The 19,560-nt window shown below is 40.1% G+C and overlaps 1 protein-coding gene across 1 annotated transcript; it reads right to left on the reverse strand.

The window, feature by feature from the left end:
- Positions 1-2,903: 2,903 nt before the first annotated feature.
- VPS28 (VPS28 subunit of ESCRT-I) lies at positions 2,904-19,409 on the reverse strand. Its single transcript, XM_064406206.1, has 8 exons — positions 19,202-19,409; positions 19,020-19,048; positions 18,732-18,769; positions 17,653-17,742; positions 16,731-16,836; positions 12,153-12,254; positions 7,581-7,634; positions 2,904-3,057 (listed from the first exon to the last, which is right to left on the reverse strand). Exons 1-8 carry the CDS (start codon positions 19,236-19,238, stop codon positions 2,962-2,964), a joined length of 552 nt encoding a protein of 183 aa, XP_064262276.1. The 5' UTR covers positions 19,239-19,409; the 3' UTR covers positions 2,904-2,961.
- Between the last annotated feature and the right edge of the window lie 151 nt (positions 19,410-19,560).

Here is a 19,560-nt window from a genome sequence, read left to right on the forward strand (position 1 = left end):
CTTAAAAATCCACAAAAATTCCCCAAAAACCTTCCCAAAAAATCCCCAAAATTCCCTCAAAATCCCCCAAGATTCAAAAAAATTCTCATAAAATCATCCAAAAATCCCCAAAAATCAATATTCCCCTAAAATTCCCAAAATTTACCCCAAATTCCCTCAAAATCCCCAAGATTCCAAAAAAAATCTCATAAAATCATCCAAAAAAATTCCATAAAATTCCCAAAAATCCCTTAAAAATCCCTTAAAAATGCCCCAAAATTCCAAAATTTACCCAAAAATCCCCCAAAATTCCCTCAAAATCCCCCAAGATTCAAAAGAAATCTCATTAAATCATCCAAAAATCCCTTAGAAATCCACAAAAATTCTCTAAACACCCCCCAAATCCCCCCAAAAAATCTTCCCTAAACTCCCAAAAATATCCACAATTCCCAAAAAATCCCCCAAAATTCCCTCAAAAATCTCCAAAAAAACCTCATCTAAAAATCTCAATAAAACCCCTTAAAAATCCACACAAATTCCCTAAAAGCCCCAAAATCCCCCAAAAATCTTCCCAAAAGTCCAAAAAAATCCAAAATTCCCTCAAAATCCCCAAGATTCCAAAAAATCTCATAAAATCATCCAAAAAATAAAAAATTTCCCAAAAACTCCCAAAAATCCCTTAAATCCCTTAAAAATGCCCCAAAATTCCTTAAAACCCCCGAAATCCCCCAAAAATCTTCCCCAAATCCCCCAAAAAGTCCAAATTTCCCAAAATTTCCCAAAAAATTTCCCAAAATTCCCAAAGATTCAAAAAAAATCTCATAAAATCATCCCAAAAATCAAAATAATATTCCCCCAATATTCCCAAAAATTCCTTAAAAATCCCTTAGAAATCCACAAAAATTCCCTAAAAACCCCTAAAAAATCTTCCCAAAAAACCCCAAAAAACTCCAAATTTCCCCAAATTTCCCCAAAAATCTCCAAAAAAATCTCATAAAATCATCTAAAAATCTCAATAAAACCCCTTAAAAATCCACAAAAATTCCCTAAAAACCCCCAAAATCCCCCAAAAATCTTCCCAAAAGTCCAAAAAAAATCCAAAATTCCCTCAAAATCCCCCAAGATTCCAAAAAAATCTCATAAAATCATCCAAAAAATAAAAAATTCCCCAAAAACTCCCAAAAATCCCTTAAAATCCCTTAAAAATGCCCCAAAATTCCTTAAAATCCCCCAAATCCCCCAAAAATCTTCCCCAAATCCCCCCAAAAAGTCCAAATTTCTCAAAATTTCCCAAAAAATTTCCCAAAATTCCCAAAGATTCAAAAAAAATCTCATAAAATCATCCCAAAAATCCAAATAATATTCCCAAAAATTCCTTAAAAATCCCTTAGAAATCCACAAAAATTCCCTAAAAACCCCCAAAAATCTTCCCAAAAGTCCAAAAAAATCCAAAATTCCCTCAAAATCCCCCAAGATTCCAAAAAAATCTCATAAAATCATCCAAAAAATAAAAAAATTCCCCAAAAACTCCCAAAAATCCCTTAAAATCCCTTAAAAATGCCCAAAATTCCTTAAAATCCCCGAAATCCCCCAAAAATCTTCCCAAAATCCCCAAAAAGTCCAAATTTCCCAAAATTTCCCAAAAAATTTCCCAAAAATCCCAAAGATTCAAAAAAAATCTCATAAAATAATCCCAAAAATCCAAATAATATTCCCAAAAATTCCTTAAAAATCCCTTAGAAATCCACAAAAATTCCCTAAAAACCCCCAAAAAATCTTCCCAAAAAATCCAAATTTCCCCAAATTTCCCCAAATTTCCCCAAAATTCCCTCAAAAATCTCCAAAAAAACCTCATCAAATCATCTAAAAATCTCAATAAAACCCCTTAAAAATCCACAAAAATTCCCTAAAAACCCCCAAATCCCCCAAAAATCTCCCCAAAAGTCCAAAAAAATCCAAAATTCCCTCAAAATCCCCCAAGATTCCAAAAAAATCTCATAAAATCATCCAAAAAATAAAAAAAATCCCCAAAAATCCCTTAAAATCCCTTAAAAATGCCCCAAAATTCCTTAAAATCCCCGAAATCCCCCAAAAATCTTCCCAAAATCCCCCAAAAAATCCAAATTTCCCAAAATTCCCAAAGATTCCAAAAAAATCTCATAAAATCATCCCAAAAATCCAAATAATATTCCCAAAAATTCCTTAAAAATCCCTTAGAAATCCACAAAAATTCCCTAAAAACCCCCAAAAAATCTTCCCAAAAAAATCCAAATTTCCCCAAAAATCCCCCAAAGTTCCAAAAAAATCTCCAAAAAAAATCTCATCAAATCATCTCAAAATCTCAATAAAACTCCTTAAAAATCCACAAAAATTCCCTAAAAACCCCCCAAATCCCCCAAAAAATCCAAACTATCCAAAATTTCCCCAAAAATCCCCCAAAATTCCCAAAGATTCCAAAAAAAACCTCATAAAATCATCCAAAAAATTCCCCAAAATTCAAAAAAAATCCCTTAAAAATCCACACAAATTCCCTAAAACCCCCAAAATCCCCCAAAAATCTTCCCAAAATCCCCCCAAAAAAATCCAAATTGCCCAAAATTTCCCAAAAAATTTCCCAAAATTACCAAAGATTCCAAAAAAATCTCATAAAATCATCCCAAAAATCAAAAAAAATATTCCCCCAATATTCCCAAAAATTCCTTAAAAAATCCCTTAGAAATCCACAAAAATTCCCTAAAAACCCCTAAAAAATCTTCCCAAAAAACTCCAAATTTCCCCAAAAATCCCCCAAAATTCCCTCAAAAATCTCCAAAAAACCTCATCAAATCATCTAAAAATCTCAATAAAATCCCTTAAAAATCCACACAAATTCCCTAAAAACCCCCAAAATCCCCCAAAAATCTTCCTAAAATTCCCCCAAAAATTCCAAAATTCCCTAAATTTGCCCAAAATTCCCCAAAATCCCCAAATTTTTTGGCCCTCTCACCACTGGTTGACTTTCTGGCGCCCCTCGAAGTCGGGGGGCAGGGGGCTCATCCGGGTCATCGTCTCCATCAGCTCCCGCAGGTCCGGCTGGATCTGGGATTTTGGGGAATTTGGGGAATTTTGGGGAATTTGGGGAATTTTTGGGGAAATTTTTGTGGTTTTCAGGGGATTTTTTGGAGATTTCAGGGAGATTTTTCAGGATTTTTTGGGGATTGTTTTTGAATTTTGGGGTGTTGTTAGCAAGATTTTTGGGAATTTTGGGGGAATTTTGAGATTTTTTGGGGATTTTTGGGAATTTTGGGGGATTTTTAGGGAGATTTTTGGGGATTTTTTGGGGAATTTTGGGGAATTCTTTTGAGAATTTTGGTTGAATTTTTGAAGAATTTTTGGGGATTTTTGGGGAATTTTTGGGGTTTTTGGGGGATTTTGGGGGGATTTTTTGGAGGGAATATGTTGGGGATTTTTGGGAATGAAATTGGAGAAATTTGGGGCATTTTTGGGGATTTTTGGGACAGAGGGGCAGGGAGCTCATCCGGGTCATCGGCTCCAGCAGCGCCCGCAGCTCCGGCTGCATCTGGGAATTTGGGAATTTTGGGGGATTTTGGGGAATTTTGGAGAATTTTTGGTAATTTGGGGAATTTTTTGTGATTTCTGGAGCAATTCTGGGGCGTTTTGGGGGATTTTTAAGGATTTTTGGTGGGATTTTGAGGGTTTTTTTGGAGTTTTTGAGAATTTTTGTAGAATTTTTGGGAATTTTTGGGGAATTTTTTTTGGGAATTTTTGGGGAATTTTTGGGGAATTTTGGGGAATTCTTTTGAGATTTCGGGGGATTTTTGGGATGTTTTAGGGGATTTTTGGGGATTTCTTGGAGAAATTTTGAATTTAATTTTGGGGGAATTTTTGGGAAACTTTGGGAGGAATTTTAGGGAAATTTTGGGGATTTTTGGGAATGAAACTGGAGAAATTTGGGGCATTTTGGGGAATTTTTGGGACAGAGGGGCAGGGCGCTCATGGGCATCATCAGCTCCAGCAGCGCCCGCAGCTCCGGCTGCATCTGGGATTTGGGAGATTTTGGGCAATTTGGGGAATTTTTGGGAAATTTGGGGAATTTTTTTCGCAATTTCTGGGACAGTTTTGGGGCGTTTTGGGGGATTTTTAAGGATTTTTGGTGGGATTTTGAGGGGTTTTTGGAGTTTTTGGGAATTTTTGCGGAATTTTTGGGGGGATTTTTTGGGAATTTTTTGTGATTTTTTTTTTGTGGGGAATTTTTGGGGGATTTTGGGGAATGAAATTGGAGAAATTTGGGGGATTTTTTGGAGATTTTGGGGGATTTTTGGGACAGAGGGGCAGGGAGCTCATGGGCATCATCGGCTCCAGCAGCGCCCGCAGCTCCGGCTGCATCTGGGATTTTGGGAAATTTGGGGAATTTGGGGATTTTGGGGAATTTGGGGAAATTTTTGGGAGATTTCTGGGACAATTTTTGGGGCATTTTGGGGGATTTTTAAGGACTTTTGGTGGGATTTTGAGGGGTTTTTTGGAGTTTTTGGGAATTTTTGCAGAATTTTGGGGAATTTTTGGGGAATTTTTTTGGGAATTTTGGGGGAATTTTTGGGGGATTTTTGTTATTTTTTTGTGGGGAATTTTTGGGGAATTTTGGGGAATTCTTTTGAGATTCCGGGGGATTTTTGGGATGTTTAGGGGATTTTTTGGGATTTCTTGGAGAAATTTTGAATTTAATTTTGGGGGAATTTTAGGCAGATTTTGGGGAATGAAACTGGAGAAATTTGGGGGATTTTGGGGATTTTTGGGACAGGCAGAGGGGCAAGGGAACTCATCCGGGTCATCGGCTCCAGCAGCGCCCGCAGCTCGGCTGCATCTGGGATTTTGGGAGATTTTGGGCAATTTGGGGAATTTTTGGGGAATTTGGGAAATTTGGGGAATTTTTTTCGCAATTTCTGGGACAGTTTTGGGGCATTTTGGGGAATTTTAAGGATTTTTTGGGGGATTTTAAGGGGTTTTTTGAAGTTTTTAGGAATTTTTGCAGAATTTTGGGATTTTTTTGGGGAATTTTTTCTGATTTTTTTTGTGGGGAATTTTTGGGGAATTTTGGCCATTTTTGGGGGATTTTAGGGAATGGAATTGGGGCATTTTGGGGGGATTTTTTAGAGATTTTTTGGAATTTTGGGGATTTTTGGAAATTTGCCAGGAGGGTTTGGGGGGTTTTTAGGAAGATTTTTGGAGGTATTTTTTTTTTAAATTTTTGAGTAGGAATTGGGGAATTTTTTGGGATTTTTTAAAGAATTTTGGGCAGATTTTTGGGAATTTTTTGGGATTTTTTTTTTATTTTTAGGGGGTTTTGGGGGATTTTTTTTTTGGAGGAAATATGTTGGGGATTTTTGGGAATGAAATTGGAGAAATTTGGGGCATTTTGGGGAATTTTTGGGACAGAGGGGCAGGGAGCTCATCCGGGTCATCGGCTCCAGCAGCGCCCGCAGCTCCGGCTGCATCTGGGAATTTGGGAAATTTGGAGAATTTTGGGGAATTTTGGGGAATTTTGGGGAATTTTGGGAATTTTTTTCGCAATTTCTGGGACAGTTTTGGGGCGTTTTGGGGGATTTTTAAGGATTTTTGGTGGGATTTTGAGGGGTTTTTGGAGTTTTTGGGAATTTTTGCAGAATTTTTGGGAATTTTTGGGGAATTTTTTTGGGAATTTTTGGGGAATTTTTTGTTATTTTTTTGTGGGGAATTTTGGGGAATTCTTTTGAGATTTCGGGGGATTTTTGGGATGTTTTAGGGGATTTTTGGGGATTTCTTGGAGAAATTTTGAATTTAATTTTGGGGGAATTTTTGGGAAACTTTGGGAGGAATTTTAGGGAAATTTTGGGGATTTTGGGGAATGAAACTGGAGAAATTTGGGGGATTTTTTGGGGATTTTTAGGACAGAGGGGCAGGGAGCTCATGGGCGTCATCGGCTCCAGCAGCGCCCGCAGCTCCGGCTGCATCTGGGATTTGGGAGATTTTGGGGAATTTTGGGGATTTTTGGGAATTTGGGGAAATTTTTGGAGAAATTTGGGGGGATTTTAGGGAATTTTTGAGGTTTTCAGGGAATTTTTTGGGGTTTTCAGGGAGATTTTTTTTAATTTTGGGGGGTTTTAAGCAAGATTTTGAGCAGATTTTGGGGAATTTTTGGGAATTTTTAGGCATTTTTTGGGATTTTTTGGGATTTTTGAGAATTTGGAGCGTTTTAAGGAAAATTTTTGGGGATTTTTTGGGTAGGAATTGGGGAATTTTTGGGGATTTTTTGAGAATTTGGGGGAATTTTTGAAGAATTTTTGGGGATTCTTTGGGGGGAATATTTTGGGGATTTTTGGGAATGAAATAGGAGAAATTTGGGGGATTTTTGAGGGTTTTTTTTGGGGGTTTTTAGGAAAATTTTGGAAAAATTTTGGAGAATGTTTTGGGAATTTTTGGCAGAATTTTCAGAAATTTTTGGCACAATTTTCAGGAATTTTGGAAATTTTGAGGGATTTTTTAAATGAATTTTTGGGTTTTTTAGGGAATTCTAGGGCATTCTGGGGGGATTTTTTTATTTTTGGGAATTTTTAGGGACTTTTGGGGGAATTTTAGGGAATGAAATTGGAGAAATTTGGGGGATTTTTTGGGATTTTTTTAGGAATTTTTTGGGGTAATTTTGGGGTTTTTTAGGGAAATTTTGGTGAATTTTTGGAGAATTTTGAGTGATTTTTTGGGAATTTTTGCGATTATTTGGGGGATTTTTAGGAAGATTTGGGGGGATTTTTAAGAATTTTTTGGGAATTTTGGGGAATCTTTGTTGAGATTTTTGGAAAATTTTGGGAATTTATGCAGAACTTTTCAGAATTTTAAAAGAAAGTTTTGGGGGGATGTTTGAGATTTATTTTTGGGGTTTTTTTATTTTTTATTTTTGGGGTGATTTCAGAGAATTTTAGGACATTTTTAAGGAAGATTTTGTGGAATTTTTGAGGGATTTTTATGGATCTGTGGGGGAATATTGGAGTTTTTTAGGGAAATTTTGGGGATTTTTTTCTTAATTTTGGTGAATTTTTTGTGAATTTTTTCTTAATTTTGGGGGATTTTTTGGTGGAATTTTAAGGAATTTTTGGAAATGAAATTGAGGGAATTTTGGAGGGATTTGGGGGAATTTTTGGCCTTTTTTTGAGAAATTTTGGGCGGGGTTTTTGGGGGATTTTTAAAATAATTTTGGGGGGATTTTGGAGGAACTTCAGAGATTTTTTTTTTACTTTTTTGAGATCTTTGGGGAAGAACTTTTGGAAATTTTTTAAAGAATTTTTTTAGGATTATTAATGAATTTTTGGGGATGTTTTTGGAACTTTTTGATAATTTTGGAATTTTTAAAGAATTTTTGGATTTGTTTTTTTAATTTTAGGGATTTATTTTAATTTAAGGATTTTTTTAAATTTTTGGGGCATTTTTGAGGGTATTTAGGGGGATTTTTTTGGAAATTTTAGGGATTTTAAAGGAATTTTTAAAGGAATTTTTGGGATTTTTTTGGGAATGGAATTGGGATTTTTTGGGGAATTTTTGGGGATTTTTTGGGGGATTTTTGGAGTTCTCACCTCGTCCATGGCGCGGATCTCCAGGCGCAGTTTGTCCATGACCGTGATGAAAAGCTGCCAAAATTCCAACAGAAATTTGGGATCAGCCCCAGCCCAAATCCCCCAAAATCCCCCCAAAAATAAAAAAAATAATCCCCCAAAAATAAAAAAATCCCCCACTGAAAAGCCAAAAAAATTCCTTAAAAATTCTGCCTAAAAATCTCCAAAAATGAAAAAAAATTCACAAAAAATCCCAAAAAAATCAACAAAAAAAATCCCCAAGAAATTCCCCAAAAAAACCAAAACCAAACTTTATCAAAAAATAAAAATAAACCAAAATATTTCAAAAAAATCACAAAAATTTCTTTTAAAAATCTTTAAAATCTCCGAAAAAATCCCCAAAAATTCTCAAATTCTCCAGACATTCTCGGAATTCCCAAAAAATTCCCATTTTCCCCCCAGTGCATGGAAACGAGTTTAAAAAAATCATAAAAAAACCTCATGAAGAGTCACAAAATATTCACAAAAAAATTCAAAAAAATCCCCAAAAATCTCAAAAAATCCCCCCAAAAATCAGAAAAAAAATCCTGAAAATCCCCCCCAAAAAATCCTCCAAAAATCCAAAATAATTTTAAAAATCCTCAAAAAAATTCACAAAAAAGCCACCAAAAAATCCACCACAAAACCCTCAAAAATAATTTTAAAAAATCTCTAAAACAATCACAGAAAATCCCCAAAAATTCTCCCAAAAAGACGCCAAAATCCCCCAAAAAAATCCTCAAAAATTCTCAAAAAAATCCCAAAAAAGACTTCAAAAATCCCAAAAAACCTCAAAAAATCCCCCAAAAACTTTTTAAAAATTTTTAAAAAAATCACAAAATATTCACCAAAAAAATTCAAAATTAATCTCAAAAAAATAAAAAAAAAATCATGAAAAATACAAAAATAAATTTTAAAAAATCACAAAAAATTCGGAAAAAATCTGAAAAAAATCCTCATAAATCCCAGACCCCCAAGAATTCCCAAACCCCCAAAATTCCCCAAATTCCCCCCAAAATTCGGATTTTGGGTCGTACGGAGACGATGTCGTCAATGCAGCGATTCAGGTTCCCAAAAATCCCCAGAAAATCCCCTAAAAATTCCTAAAAATAATCCCCAAAAAAATCCTCAAAAAATCCCCAAAAAATCCCTCAAAAAATCCAAAATAATCCAAAAAAATCCCCAAAAAAATCCTCAAAAAATCCCCAAAAAATCCTCAAAAAATCCAAAATAATCCAAAAAAATCCTCAAAAAATCCCCGAAAAATCCCTGAAAAAATAAAAAAAAAAAGCCTCCAAAATTCCCACAAATATTGACCAAAAAAATCCAAAAAATAATCACACCAAAAATATCACAAAATATGCACCAAAAAATCCAAAATTAATCACAAAAAAATCAAAAAATAATCACAAAAAATCCCCAAAAATGTCCTAAAAAACCACAAAAAATTCGGAAAAAATCTGAAAAAAATCCCCAAAATTCCCAAACCCCCAACCATTCTCAAAACCCCACAATTCCCCCAAAATTGCCCCAAAATTTCCCTAAAATTCCCATTTTTTGGGGCGTACGGAGATGATGTCGGCGATGCAGCGGTTCAGGTTCCCAAAAATCCCCAGAAAATTCCTAAAAACTTCCTAAAAATCCTCCCAAAACTTCTCCAAAAATCCTTAAAAAATTATCAAAAAATTCTCAAAAAATCCCCCTGAAAATCCCAAAAAAATACAAAATAATCCCAAGAAAATCCTCAAAAAATCCCCCCAAAAATTCCTGAAAAAATCCAAAATAATTCTCAAAAATTCCCAAAAATATTGACCAAAAATCCCCAAAAAAATCACACCAAAAAAATCACAAAATATTTACAAAAAATTCCAAAATTAATCGCAAAAAATCAAAAATTAATCACAAAAAAAATCCCAAAAATGTCCTAAAAAATTCGGAAAAAAATCCTCAAAAATCCCCAAATTTCCAGAACCCCCAACCATTCCCAAACCCCCAAATTCCCCCCAAATCCCCCCAAAATTCGGATTTTTGGGGCGTATGAAGACGATGTCGGCGATGCAGCGGTTCAGGTTCAAAAAATGCCCAGAAAATTCCTAAAAAATTCCTAAAAATCACCAAAAAAATCCCTCAATAAATCAAAAAAATTATCAAAAATCCCCCAAAAAATCCCCAAAGCAATCACACCAAAAAATCCCAAAATATTTACAAAAAAAATTCCAAAATTAATTGCAAAAAATCAAAAAATAATCCAAAAAAAGCCTAAAAAATGTCCTAAAAAATCCACAAAAAATTTGGAAAAAATCTGAAAAAAATCCCAAACATTTCCAGAACTCCAAACACTGCCAGAATTCCCCAAATTCCCCCAAAATTCCCCAAAATTCTGATTTTTGGGGCGTACGGAGACGATGTCGGCGATGCAGCGGTTCAGGTTCCCAAAGAGATCCTCTAAAAAATTGCTAAAAATCCTCCCCAAAAATCCCTCAAAAAATTCTAAAAAATCTCAAAAATCCCCAAAAATATTGACCAAAAATCCCAAAAAAAATCACACACAAAAAATCACAAAATATTTACAAAAAAATTCCAAAATTAATCGCAAAATATCACAAAATAATCCAAAAAAATCATAAAAAATGTCCTAAAAAATCTGAAAAAAATTCCTAAAAATCTGGAAAAAATCCCAAACATTTCCCGAACCCCAAGCACTCCCAGAATTCCCCAAATTCCCCCAAAATTCCCCAAAATTCTGATTTTTGGGGCGTACGGAGACGATGTCGGCGATGCAGCGGTTCAGGTTCCCAAAAATCCCCAGAAAATCTCAAAAAATTCTGAAAAATTTCACAAAAAACCACCAAAAAACCCACTGCAAAACCCTCAAAAATAGTTTTTAAAAATCTCAAAAAATCACATAAAATCCCCAAAAATTCTCCCAAAAAAGTCGCCAAAATCCCAAAAAAATTCAAAATAGTTACAAAAAAAATTCCTAAAAAATCCTCCAAAAATAAAAAAACTAAAAAAATCCCCAAAAATTCAAAAATAAATTTTAAAAACTCCCTAAAAATCCCAAAAAAACTCAAAAAATCCTGAAAAAGACTTCAAAAATCCCCCCAAAAATCTCAAAAAATACCCCAAAAATCACAAAAACTTTCAAAAAAACCCCACAAAATATTCACAAGAAATTCCACAATTAATCGCAAAAAATCAAAAAGTTATCACAAAAAATAAAAAATAAATCAGAAAAAATTCACAAAAAATTTGGAAAAAATCTGAAAAAAAATCCCCCAAAATTCCCAGCGCCCCAACCATTCCCAAACCCCCCCAGAATTCCCAAAATTCCCCCAAAATTCGGATTTTGGGGCGTACGGAGACGATGTCGGCGATGCAGCGCTTCAGGTTCCCAAAAATCCCCAGAAAATTCCTAAAAAATTCCTAAAAATCCTCAAAAAATCCCTCAGAAATCCCTCAAAAATTCCCCAAAATATTGACCAAAAATCCCAAAAAAATCACACACAAAAAACCACAAAATATTTACAAAAAAATTCCAAAATTAATCGCAAAAAATCAAAAATTAATCACAAAAAACCACAAAAAATGTCCTAAAAATCCACAAAAAAATCGGAAAAAATCTGGAAAAAATCCCAAACATTTCCCGAACCCCAAACTCCCCCAGAATTCCCCAAATTCCCCCAAATTTCCCATTTTTGGGGCGTACGGAGACGATGTCGGCGATGCAGCGGTTCAGGTTCCCAAAAATCCCCAGAAAATTCCTAAAAAATTCCTAAAAATCCTCAAAAAATCCCTCAAAAATCCCTCAAAAATTCTCAAAAATTCACAAAAATATTGACCAAAAATCCCCAAAAAAATCACACCAAAAAATCCCAAAATATTCACAAGAATAATCTAAAATTAATCACAAAAAATCAAAAAATAATCCAAAAAAATCCCAAAAAATGTCCTAAAAAATCCACAAAAAATTCGGAAAAAATCTGGAAAAAATCCCAAACATTTCCCGAACCCCAAACTCCCCCAGAATTCCCAAAATTCCCCCAAATTTCCCATTTTGGGGGCGTACGGAGACGATGTCGGCGATGCAGCGGTTCAGGTTCCCAAAAATCCCCAGAAAATTCCTAAAAAATTCCTAAAAAATTCCTAAAAATCCTCCCAAAAATTTTCAAAAAATACCCCTGAAAAAATCCCCCAAAAATCCAAAATAATAAAAAAAAATCTCAAAAAATCCAAAATAATCCCCAAAAAATCCTCAAAAAATCCTTCCAAAACTCCCTCAAAAATCAAAAAAATATCTGAAAAAATCCCAAAAATAATGACCAAAAAAAATCCCAAAAGCAATCACACCAAAAAATCCCAAAATATTCACAAGAATAATCTAAAATTAATCACAAAAAATCAAAAAATAATCCAAAAAAATCCCAAAAAATGTCCTAAAAAATCCACAAAAAAATCGGAAAAAATCTGGAAAAAATCCCAAACATTTCCCGAACCCCAAACTCCCCCAGAATTCCCAAAATTCCCATAAATTTCCCATTTTTTGGGGCGTACGGAGACGATGTCGGCGATGCAGCGGTTCAGGTTCCCTTTGTCGTCCTTGATGGTGATCGGGCGATCCTCGCGGATCCGCTCCATGGCCAGGGGGCAATCCAGCTGCAAGGCCCAAAAAATCCCCAAATTCCCAAAAATTCTCGAATTTCCCAAATTTCCCAATCCCCTCCTCAGTTTCAGAGCTGAAATTCCCAGAAATTCCTGCAAAAATCCCCCAAAAATGAAAAAACACCCAAAATTTGGAGAAATTCCAAAAATAATCCCCAAAAAAATTAAAAAAAATTCCCAAAAATTCCCAATTTCACCCCCAAATTCCCCATCCCAAAATTCCCAATTTCGGTCCCAAAATTCCCAGAAATTCCCACAAAAATTCCCAAAAAATCCCCCAAAAATTCCCAATTTCACCCCCAAATTCCCAATCCCAAAATTCCAAATTTCGGTCCCAAAATTCCCAGAAATTCCCATAAAATTTCCCCAAAAAATCCAAAAAAATTCCCAATTTTGCCCCAAATTTCCCAATTCCATCCATGGCCAGGGCCCAACTCAGCTGCAATTCCCAAAAAATTGACAAATTTCCCGAGTTTCCCAATCCCCTCCTCAATTTCAGAGCTGAAATTCCCAGAAATTCCTGCAGAAATCCCCCCAAAAATGAAAAAAATACCCAAAATTTGGAGAAATTCCAAAAATAATCCCCAAAAAATTCCAAAAAAAATTCCCCCAAAAATTCCCAATTTCACCCCCAAATTCCCAATCCCAAAATTCCCAATTTTAGTCCCAAAATTCCCAGAAAATTCCCAAAAAATCCCCCAAAAATTCCCAATTTCACCCCCAAATTCCCAATCCCAAAATTCCCAATTTCAGTCCCAAAATTCCCAGAAATTCCCATAAAATTTCCCCAAAAAATCCAAAAAAAATTCCCAATTTTGCCCCCAAATTCCTAATCCCAAAATTCCCAGAAAATTCCCAAAAATTTCCCAAAAATTCCCAATTTCACCCCCAAATTCCCAATCCCAAAATTCCCAATTTCGGTCCCAAAATTCCCAGAAATTCCCATAAAATTTCCCAAAAAAATCCAAAAAAATTCCCAATTTTGCCCCAAAATTCCCAATTCCATCCATGGCCAGGGCCCAACTCAGCTGCAATTCCCAAAAATTCCCAAATTGCCAAAAATATCCCCAAATTTAATTCCCAAAATTCCCAAATTTTCCCTTCCACTGCTGAATTTCAGTCAAAAATTATCACAAAAATAAAACAGAACCATAAAAATCCCAGAATTTCACCCAATTTTGCCCAAAATCCCCCAAATTCCGAATCACAGAATCCCAAATTCCCAAATTCCCAAAATTCCTGAATTTCATTCCCAAATTTTTCTATTTCACTCCCCATTTTTGGTCCTAAAATTATCACAAAAATCCCAAAAAAGTCACCCCAAAATCTCTGAATTTTGCCCAAAATCCCCCAAATTCCCAATCCCAGAATCCCAAATTCCCAAAATTCCTCATCCCTGATTCCCAAATTCCCAAAATTCCTGAATTTCATTCCCAAATTTTTCTATTTCACTCCTCGATTGGGGTCCTAAAATCGTCACAAAAATCCCAAAAACTCACCCCCAAAATCTCAGAATTCTGCCCAAAATCCCCCAAATCCCCAACCCCAGAATCCCAAATTCCCAAATTCCCAGCCTCAGAATCCCAAATTCCCAAATTTCATAATCCCAAAATCCCAAATTCCCAAAATTCCACCCAAAATTCCATCCCCAAAGTCTCAAATTTTTCCTTTTCGCTTCTCAACTTCTCTCAAGAAAATCCCAGATTTCACCCAAATTTCACCCAAATTTCACCCCAAATCCCTCAAAACTCCACCCAGAATTCCCCAAATTCCCAACCCCAGAATCCCAAATTCCCAAATTTCATAATCCCAAATTCCCAAAATTCCACCCAAAATTCCATCCCCAAAGTCCCAAATTTTTCCATTCTGCTTCTCAATTTCTCTCAAGAAATTCCCAGATTTCGCCCAAATTTCGCCCAAATTTCACCCAAAATCCCTCAAAACTCCACCCAGAATTCCCCAAATTCCCAATCCCAGAATCCCAAATTCCCAAAATTCCACCCAAAATTCCATCCCCAAATCCACAAATTCTTCCTTTTCGCTTCTCAATTTCTCTCAAGAAAATCCCAGATTTCACCCAAATTTCACCCAAAATCCCTCACAACTCCACCCAGAATTTCCCAAATTCCCAATCCCAGAATCCCAAATTCCCAAATTTCATAATCCCAGAATCCCAAATTCCCAAAATTCCACCCAAAATTCCATCCCCAAATCCACAAATTCTTCCTTTTCGCTTCTCAATTTCTCTCAAGAAAATCCCAGATTTCGCCCAAATTTCACCCAAATTTCACCCCAAATCCCTCAAAACTCCACCCAGAATTCCCCAAATTCCCAACCCCAGAATCCCAAATTCCCAAATTTCATAATCCCAAATTCCCAAAACTCCACCCAAATTTCCATCCCCAAAGTCCCAAATTTTTCCATTCCGCTTCTCAATTCCTCTCAAGAAAATCCCAGATTTCACCCAAATTTCACCCAAAATCCCTCACAACTCCACCCAGAATTTCCCAAATTCCCAATCCCAGAATCCCAAATTCCCAAATTTCATAATCCCAGAATCGCAAATTCCCAAAATTCCACCCAAAATTCCATCCCCAAATCTCCAAATTCTTCCTTTTCGCTTCTCAATTTCTCTCAAGAAAATCCCAGATTTCACCCAAATTTCACCCAAAATCCCTCACAACTCCACCCAGAATTCCCCAAATTCCCAATCCCAGAATCCCAAATTCCCAAATTTCATAATCCCAAAATTCCACCCAAAATTCCATCCTCAAAGTCCCAAATTTTTCCTTTTCGCTTCTCAATTTCTCTCGAGAAAATCCCAGATTTCGCCCAAATTTCACCCAAATTTCACCCCAAATCCCTCACAACTCCACCCAGAATTCCCCAAATTCCCAACCCCAGAATCCCAAATTCCCAAATTCCAGAATCCCAAATTCCCAAAATTCCACCCAAAATTCCATCCCCAAAGTCCCAAATTTTTCCTTTTCGCTTCTCAATTTCTCTCAAGAAAATCCCAGATTTCGCCCAAATTTCGCCAAAATTTCACCAAAATTTCACCCAAATTCCCTCACAACTCTCCCCACAATTCCCAAAGTTCCCGAAATTCGGGGATTCCCACCCGGAATTTGCGGCAGAAGTCGTCGCTGTTGCCGATGTCGCCGCCCTGCACCGGCTCCAGCGCCGCCTTGAACTGCACCAGCAGCCGCGGCCAAAATCCCCCAAAAATTCCCGACCCCAGAATCCCAAATTCCCAAAATCCCCAACCCCAGAAGCCCAAATTCCCCGAATTCCCAAATTTCATAATCCCAAATTCTCAAATTCCCAAAATTCCACCCAAAATTCCATCCCCAAATCCACAAATTTTTCCTTTTCGCTTCTCAATTTCTCTCAAGAAAATCCCAGATTTCACCCAAATTTTACCCAAATTTCGCCCAAATTTCACCCAAATTTCACCCAAAATCCCTCACAACTCCACCCAGAATTCCCCAAATTCCCAATCCCAGAATCCCAAATTCCCAAATTTCATAATCCCCAAATCCCAAAATTCCACCCAAAATTCCATCCCCAAATCTCCAAATTTTTCCATTCCGCTTCTCAATTTCTCTCGAGAAAATCCCAGATTTCGCCCAAATTTCACCCAAATTTCGCCCAGATTTCACCCAAAACCTCCCCAAAATCCCCCATAAATTCCCAAATTTCCCGAAATTCCCAAAATTCCGGGATTCCCACCCGGAATTTGCGGCAGAAGTCGTCGCTGTTGCCGATGTCGCCGCCCTGCACCGGCTCCAGCGCCGCCTTGAACTGCACCAGCAGCCGCGGCCAAAATTCCCAAATTCCCAAACCCAGAATCCCAAATTCCCAAAATCCCCAACCCCAGAAGCCCAAATTCCCAAATTTCATAATCCCAGAATCCCAAATTCCCAAAATTCCACCCAAAATTCCATCCCCAAATCCACAAATTCTTCCTTTTCGCTTCTCAATTTCTCTCAAGAAAATCCCAGATTTCACCCAAATTTCACCCAAAATCCCTCAAAACTCCACCCAGAATTCCCCAAATTCCCAACCCCAGAATCCCAAATTCCCAAATTTCATAATCCCAGAATCCCAAATTCCCAAAATTCCACCCAAAATTCCATCCCCAAATCCACAAATTCTTCCTTTTCGCTTCTCAATTTCTCTCAAGAAAATCCCAGATTTCGCCCAAATTTCACCCAAATTTCACCCCAAATCCCTCACAACTCCACCCAGAATTTCCCAAATTCCCAACCCCAGAATCCCAAATTCCCAAATTTCATAATCCCAAATTCCCAAAATTCCACCCAAAATTCCATCCCCAAAGTCCCAAATTTTTCCATTCCCTTTCTCAATTTCTCTCAAGAAAATCTCAGATTTTGCCCAAATTTCACCCAAATTTCGCCCAAATTTCAACCAAAATTCCCCAAATTCCCGAAATTCGGGGATTCCCACCCGGAATTTGCGGCAGAAGTCGTCGATGCTGCCGATGTCGCCGCCCTGCACCTGCTTCAGCGCCGCCTTGAACTGCACCAGCAGCCGCGAGCACGCCGCCGTGTACCTGCGCGGTCCCGCAATTCCCGCAATTCCCCGGATCCTCCCGGGGTTTTTTGGGGTTCCCGGCTCTCCGGGGTCTCGGGGTTTGTTTGGGGTTCCCGGCTCTTTGGGGTCTCGCGGTGGCCGGGGTTTGTTTGGGGTTCCCGGCTCTTTGGGGTCTCGGGGTTTTTTTGGGGTTCCCGGCTCTTTGGGGTCTCGGGGTGGCCGGGGTTTGTTTGGGGTTCCCGGCTCTTTGGGGTCTCGGGGTTTTTTTGGGGTTCCCGGCTCTTTGGGGTCTCGCGGTGGCCGGGGTTTGTTTGGGGTTCCCGGCTCTCCGGGGTTTTTTGGGGTTCCCGGCTCTCCGGGGTCCCGGGGTATTTTGGGGTTCCCGGCTCTCCGGGGTGGCCGGGGTTTGTTTGGGGTTCCCGGCTCTTTGGGGTCTCGGGGTTTTTTTGGGGTTCCCGGCTCTTTGGGGTCTCGGGGTGGCCGGGGTTTTTTGGGGTTCCCGGCTCTCCGGGTTCCCGGGGTTTGTTTGGGGTTCCCGGCTCTCCAGGGTCCCAGGGTTTTTTGGGGTTCCTGGCTCTTTGGGGTCTCGGGGTGGCCGGGGTTGTTTGGGGTTCCCGGCTCTCCGGGGTCTCGGGGTGGCCGGGGTTTGTTTGGGGTTCCCGGCTCTTTGGGGTCTCGGGGTTTGTTTGGGGTTCCCGGCTCTCCGGGGTCTCGGGGTTTTTTGGGGTTCCCGGCTCTTTGGGGTCTCGGGGTGGCCGGGGTTTTTCGGGGTTCCCGGCTCTCAGGGTCCCCGGGGTTTTTTGGGAATTTTCGGGAGCGTTCGGGGCGCACTCACTCGCTGGGGGTGACGCAGTCCTTGATGTACGCCTTCTCCAGCGCCTGCAGCGTCTTCACCACCGCAAACAGCTCCGCCATGTTGTCGTACCTGGGGAGGGACAACGCGTGAACTGGGAGGCACTGGGAGCCACTGGGAGGGACTGGGAGGGGATTGGGAGGGGATTGGGAGGGACTGGGACGGACTGGGACGGACTGGGATGGGATTGGGAGCCACTGGGATGGACTGGGAGGGACTGGGATGGACTGGGAATGACTGGGATGGAACTGGGAGGCACTGGGAGGGACTGGGAGGGACTGGGATGGACTGGGAGGGACTGGGATGGACTGGGAATGACTGGGATGGGACTGGGAGGCACTGGGAGCCACTGGGAGGGACTGGGAGGGACTGGGATGGACTGGGAGGGACTGGGATGGACTGGGAATGACTGGGATGGGACTGGGAGGCACTGGGAGCCACTGGGAGGGACTGGGAGGGACTGGGATGGACTGGGAGGGACTGGGATGGACTGGGAGGGACTAGGATGAACAGGAACAGCTCGGCCATGTTGTTGTACCTGGGGATGGACTGGGTGAACTGGGAGGGACTGGGACGGACTGGGATGGGACTGGGAGAGGATTGGGAGCCACTGGGATGGACTGGGAGGAACTGGGAGGGACTGGGAGTGACTGGGATGGGACTGGGAGAGGATTGGGAGCCACTGGGATGGATTGGGAGGAACTGGGATGGGACTGGGAGAGGATTGGGAGCCACTGGGATGGACTGGGATGGGATTGGGAGGGACTGGGATGGACTGGGAAGGACTGGGAGGGGATTGGGATGGACTGGGAGGGACTGGGATGGGACTGGGAGAGGATTGGGAGCCACTGGGATGGACTGGGATAGGATAATGTCATACTGGGATAGACTGGGTTATACTGGGATGGGCTGGGAGGGGATCATGGGACACTGGGAGGGACTGGCATATACTGGGATAAACTGGGATTAACAGGAATGGGACTGGGAGGGACTGGGATGAACTGGGACAAACAGGGATTGATCCCAAAAATTCCCCAAATTCCCGCCATTCCCTCACTCACTTCTCCCGTTCCCGGGCGTTCTTGTAGAGCTTCACCTCCTGCGGGGAGAGGAGACGGAAAATTCCCAAAAATTCCCGAAATTCCCAAAATTCCCGAAACTCCCAAAGGTCCAGGGCTCATTCCCGGCCGTTTCCGAACATCCTCGGACATTTCCGATAATTTCCGGACATTTCCGTCAATCCCCGCATATCTCCGACCATCTTCGGACATTTCCGGACAATCCCGGACATTTCCCGAGCATCTCCGGCCATTCCCGACCGTTTCCGGACATTCCCGAGCCGCACTCACCTCATAAAGCTCCGGTTTATTCCCGGGCGCTGCCGTGGGAGGAAGGAAAGGGTTAAAAGGAGGGAAAACCGGGAATGCCATCCCGGGAATTCCGGGATCATCCCGGCGATCCCATCCCGGGAATTCCGCGATCATCCCGGCGATCCCATCCCGGGAATTCCGGGATCGCTCCCCGCTCTCACCGCCCATGCCGGCCGGGCCCGCGATGCCGTGGAACATCCCCGGCGGAGCCTGGAGGGCTCTGGGCCCCCTGCTCGATCCCGGTAATCCCGATAATCCCGGTAATCCCGGTAATTCCGATCCCGATGATCCCGGTCCGGTCCCGGTGGCTCCGCGGCGCTTTCGCTTCTTTCCGTACACACTCCGCCGGTCCCTCCCTTTCCGGCAGAGCTCGTCATTCCATTGGTCCGACCACTCAACCTCTCCGAGATATCCTCGCTGATTGGTTTCTGGAGCTGTCAATCAAAGCTGTTGCCAAGCGACGCCGCCATGTTCATCTCCGCTATGGCCGCCCTGTAGGAGCCGGTAGCTCAGCCTCAGG

The sequence above is a fragment of the Passer domesticus genome, unplaced genomic scaffold, assembly GCF_036417665.1.
Source record: "Passer domesticus isolate bPasDom1 unplaced genomic scaffold, bPasDom1.hap1 HAP1_SCAFFOLD_170, whole genome shotgun sequence".
Lineage (NCBI taxonomy): Eukaryota > Metazoa > Chordata > Aves > Passeriformes > Passeridae > Passer > Passer domesticus.

Excerpts from the sequence above, each read along its gene's own strand:
- VPS28 (XM_064406206.1), bottom strand. The coding sequence starts at position 19,238 with ATGTTCCACGGCATCGCGGGCCCGGCCGGCATGGGCG. Across the intron at positions 12,255-16,730 it reads ACTTCTGCCGCAAATTCCGG|CTGGATTGCCCCCTGGCCAT; the intron begins GTGGGAATCCCC and ends TGGGCCTTGCAG. Across the intron at positions 3,058-7,580 it reads AGATCCGCGCCATGGACGAG|ATCCAGCCGGACCTGCGGGA; the intron begins GTGAGAACTCCA and ends CCAAAATCCCAG.